General features: G+C 39.9%; 1 protein-coding gene across 1 annotated transcript in view; it reads left to right on the forward strand.

Annotated features, from left to right (window-relative positions):
* LOC118322046 (ADAMTS-like protein 2) overlaps positions 1–4,114 on the forward strand; it is a 24,284-nt gene extending 20,170 nt beyond the window's left edge. The window contains 2 exon segments of the mRNA XM_035653627.1: positions 284–437; positions 622–4,114. Coding sequence (XP_035509520.1) covers positions 284–437; positions 622–770 — 303 coding nt within the window. The 3' untranslated portion in view covers positions 771–4,114.
* Positions 4,115–5,581: the final 1,467 nt, after the last annotated feature.

Consider the following 5,581-nt stretch of genomic DNA (forward strand, 5'->3'; position numbering starts at 1 on the left):
GATCCAATATGGACATAATTCCCAGGGATACTAGGCCCAAATAGGGAGGAGCCGGGGATCGAACCAACAATCTTCCGATTGGGGGACGACCCGCTCTGCCTCTGAGCCACAGCCGCCCATTATGTAAATGATCCCTGCAGAGACAGACCTTTTGTTTAACCAGAAACAGCCAAAATATTGCTACTGCTCACCACCAGATACCATAGTAGTGTGTTTGTAGGTCTGATTATCAATAATATGAAGAGAAAACTGAAATGTCCTTCCCCCTAATGCCCCCCCTCAGTGCAGTAAGACCTGTGGAAGTGGCGTGCAGGTTCGAGAAGTGAAGTGTTACCAGGGGGAGGAGCTGGTAACCAGGGGCCACAGCTGCGACTCTACCCTCAAGCCAGAAGCCCGACAGAGCTGTGAAATTCAGAGCTGTCCGACGGAGGCACCAGGTACAAAAACAAACTGTAGGTGATGCAATATTTTAGCACACTTTCAGCCCTATCAGCTGAGGATAAATTACCTCCCACATGCGTCACTGTGACAAAGTGTTTTTCTGCAAGGCCCTAGTGTAAACGGAGCATGTCCTTTTTCAACATATCTCAGACTTTTTGTGGCTTCTGTGTGTTTATCCAGCGGCAGCTCCAGCAGCATCAGTAGCAGCAGACAACTCCTGCCAAGACAAACCAACAGCCAACTGTGCCCTGGTGCTAAAGGTGAAACTGTGTTCCCATTGGTACTACAGGAAGGCCTGCTGCCAGTCCTGTAAGGCACCAAGACCCTGAAGTCTTAACTGTAACCTCTCACCTCAACCCCTTAACACAAACCACTGGTACCAAAGGTCACATTACATTCATATTGGTGCTACACTTAAGCCTGCTGCTAGCAATGTAAGGCCTTACGACGTTCATTCACCTTGTAACTCTTCCTCTGGTCTCTGATGTCAACCTGTGGTCACTGTCTTTAACTCCTGTCTGTCAGTGTTATCACTTTAAGCTGGTTTCCTCACACCTAGGAATGCTCCTAAAAGTATATTTGTTTTTGTACGTAGTAGTATCATCACTACTAAGAAATCAAGAATACTGCTATTGCTCATCAGTAAAATTGTTTTTGCACACAAAGCACAGTTTCTGCTCTGTAGCAATATTTAACAACTGGAAGTTTATCTAAAGTACTGACACGAGTACAAGGCTTAAGCCTCCTCCACCTGACGGAGGCCATGCTCATTTACCCAGCATGCTACTAAATCTATTCACTCCTCCCTGGCAATGTGAAGATAGACTAGCTTTAGGACATACTGGGCTTTCTGTGACAGAAGGAGCAAACCTGTCTTTTGATAAACATCCTTAATCCATTCTTCATTCCCGTCCTTCTCACTGTCGCTCTCACCGTTTTAAGGACCCTTCATCCATCCCTCTGTCCATCCCTGCAAGTAACTCCCATCCCATTTTAAAAGTGCTCCCTGTAGTGGATATCTGTAATCTATCCATTCCCTTACCTTTTCATTATGATGCTATGTTCCACTAAAGGTGCATCCGATGCAGATGAAAGCCCTGTGGCAGCTTTATTGGTAACGCTTTATTTGGATAGTCTGAGTATTTGTAACATTTCAAAACCGTATTAGTTGAGATTCAACAATTCAACTGTTTCACAAATAAAACAATTTTTTTGATATTACGCCACTGTGGTTAAGGTTTGGTTAGGTTTAGGTACAGAACCCATCTAGCTTAGGTTATAGGTTATGAAACAGCTAAGATTAAAATGTTACAAAGACTAAAAAAAAAAACTGTAGGCGGACTATGTTATTGCTTTATTGTTACTGTGGCAACAGACAGACTGGACCACAGGAAGAATATGCGACTGAGCCCCCTCAGCCTTGGTCCAGACCTGTTCTACATACACATCCCTGTGAAAAATTGGTCAGGTTGTACTGCTGGTGCCATGCTGTTTTTTTCTGCCACTCAAAAAAACTTTTAAATTTACACAATATACAACAGACACAACGCAGCCTGCTGCCCTAGACTGACTAACATAACAGAGTTACTGCCAACTTTACTTATCACAAAGTCATTTCTTTATCGTGACAAGCTGATCATTGTCATGACCCCACTTTCCCTACAAAATAACAAACTTTAGCAGTCCTCCTAAAAGTGAAAGCCTTTTAATACATCCACCAGGCACTGTGAAGGAACCTGGATGTAGCAACTAGCTTATGCCACCTCTAGACTACTATAACATCAAGACAGGCAACAGTTTTATACTAATTAAACCTACTAACCAAATAAACCAAATGCAAACAGTAGTAGTCTAAAGAAGTCAAAATACTGCATATATATATATAAGTCAAAATACAACACTAAAATATGATATTAGTAATGGTTCAATAGTGCAACCACTTAGACAAGTCAAACAAACTGTCTTTAGAACAGTTTAAGACTACTCCACATTTAGCATTGCTCTCCTATAAAACTGCAGCAAAACTGAGATGTTGTCTTTTTTTAGTACACACATTCTTTCTGTTCAAAACCTGGTGCATACATTGCCCACAATGCAACTCAGCAGCTGACAGATTGGTCTAAGATTCAGGTGTGTTATGCTAGTCGCAGCTATTGTAGCCTAGAGCCTCCAGCTTCAAGCAGAGATGAGGAGCAGCTATAGTTTTCATTTTGAAACTCTGGAGACATAAAAGTCTTTAAACAACTTTTTTTTTACATATTCAGTAGCACTAGCAACACATGTGTAAAATTGGTGGAGTTTCCCCTTAACATGGTGGATTTAACACACTGTACAATATGCTTGCCTCCCCAGGCTGAGATGAGAAGGTCAATATATAGTATATACAGTCACACCCTTGGAAGTTTTCATGTTTTATTGTCTTACAACATTAAATCACAGTATACTGAATTATCTTTAAAAAAAACTAATCTTTTTTCCACAAGTATTGCCCCCGGCAGACTGACAACTGTGCCACACCGTTTCCATTCCTTGATCATGAAATCAAGGATATTACGTGACTTAGAAATGTTCTTCTAATCTATCCACTGACTGGTGTGTTGCGACCACGATTTCACAGAATTGCTTGGAATGTTTTAGTTCAATGTTTAAGTCTTCATAGTGTAGGTTAGTACACTATACACTATACTATCTAACCAGAAGTTGGACCTTCCAGATATAGGTGCATTTATATCATTTATAAATGTATATTCATGCCCCTTTGCAGGCAACCATTTTCAATCTGAAGTAAAACTATATTTTTCCGTTGATCTGTGTTAAAAAATAAAATAAAAAATCAACCGTGATTTGATGTTGTTAGACAGTCACACAATGCGTAAATTTTGAAGGTAGGTGAAAACATATTCCTGTGCGTCCAGTACAGAGACCTGGATGTTATGATGTTATGATAGTCAAAAAATGAGCCTCCTAAGCTGTTATTTACACATTTAACTTGTTTGACAAGCTATTTCTTGATCTGTCGAGTGCCTTGACTGTATGTAGCATCTCTGGTGTACTGTTTTCATTATGGGGTATGCACAACTTAAATTAACATGAACAAAACTTCATACAGACTCTACCAAGCTAAACCTATAAATAAGACAGCACTGGAGTCAGGTCAGTTGTTTGTCTTTGTTCTCATTCAGTCTTTGGGGTAAGCTAGATGATCAATGTCTTAAAAATTTGTATTTCTCTTCTCATGTGTTTCTGGGACAGCTGATACAAGCATATTTCTAAAAATGTTGAAATGTTCTTTTAAAATAATACGGTTTTCCCATACAAGAAAACAACTACTTGTGAAGAATTTTCTTCCTGAAAGAACTGAAATGGTCAAATGTGAGAATGTAGAATTTGATGCAAGGGCTGTGATCTGCAGGAGCATTAACTTCTGACTGGTTATACTCCTGTAGACATTTCAGTTGTGGAAATGAAAATACATCAGTGGAGTTGCTGGCTTGAAAATAGAAGAATAGTACAAACACGTCACAACCCAGAAACAGCTGAGGAGCACCAGTATGCTACTATCTATATAACATCACCTATCCAATACACTGTGTACACTTGACTGTCACTGCCAGTCTCACTGTTGTTTACCTGTTGTAGCCCACAGAGCTGCTGTTGTTGTTTTTGCTTACTGTATCACACGTAAAGAATAAAAGATCAGCTGTTATTGACAAGTATCTGACTTCTGATTGCTGCTCCTCCTGGTGACAAACACTGACTAACCCACAAAACTGCTGTACATACAGTGAATGAAGTACATTTAACCCATTAATGACTAACAATTATATTTATTATGTTAATTTTTTTCTGTCAGAGGTAGAGTCTGTCTACCTTTGCTCTGGAAACGTCAAGATATGTGGCAACACAATCCATTTTTATGAGCCTTAATATTTTTTTAAAAAATCACAAAAATAAGTATTAACTTTTTAGAATTTTATATGTTAAAGATCCCCTCCAGACATGTATTAAAACATATAAGAGCTGCAGTTTTGGAGATGCTCTGACCCAGTCGTCTAATTTGGCCCTTGTCAAATTTGCTCACATCCTCAAACTGCCTATTTTTCCAGCTTCTAACATCAACATTCAGGCTAAATGTTCACTTGCTGCATAACATATCCCACCCACTGACAGGAGCCACGATAACCAGATAATCAGTGTTATTCACTTCTAGCTCATTAAAACTTCCAGAATCTCTGAATATGCGCAAAATGTTGTTGATTCTCTAAAAGTTTGTTGCCTGGACCCAAGATGTCTCCTACTTCACTGTAAAGTCCATTCTCAGTGGATGTGCACTGGTGGCTTCAAGTTTCTACATCACACTGTACAAGTTGCATACTGGACCAGGACTGACTTCCTAACTATTTGTGATGTCAAAAGTCCTGCTGGTAGGCCCCGCCTCTTAAAAATGGGCTTTTAAGGGGAGCTCAGATAACTAGGGGTTACTCATTTTATCCCATAGGAATACTATATAAAATGTCTCTAAGGTCTCCACAGTAGAAATACTGGACCACGAAAAATCAATGCATTACCATTTTTCTTTTTGGATCTATATCGTAACAATCCAGAATATGTGTTTTCCTGGGGACAAGCTTGTGACTAACAACAACAACAAAAAACTTGCTAGTTTACTGAATTATCTTTAAACTCAGCTAGTTTATGGGCTTTAAAGGAAATGATAAACTTCACTGTACATTAACAGGTTAATAATATAAAGGGAGACTTGAAGTAACAAACAACTGAACAAACTAAGAAAATGTAATTTCAATGATTGGCAGCTTAACCATGGTAATTGGAGCTGCGGCTGTATGGAATGCAAATAGAGGGGATACAAGGCTTTATACCTTGAGAACTGTGGGTACTAATTACACTATCATCCGAAACATGAGCTTTTCCCTCTGGTGTTTGTATGTGAGACCGTTGTGTTGTTAAGAATCCTCGCCCCTCTTACAACGCACAATCAGCATTGTCATGGTTACAGGAGATGGGATCCCTATGGAGGCTCCTCGGTGAAACCAAATCACACAGGTGAATGCACACCAATTACTCATCTGAACCGGTCTGGACGAGGCGTTGTGGCTTACAGAGGAGGACCTCCAGGTAG

This window comes from Morone saxatilis, unplaced genomic scaffold, assembly GCF_004916995.1.
Source record: "Morone saxatilis isolate NCDOM2014 unplaced genomic scaffold, NCSU_SB_2.0 Contig12, whole genome shotgun sequence".
NCBI lineage: Eukaryota > Metazoa > Chordata > Actinopteri > Moronidae > Morone > Morone saxatilis.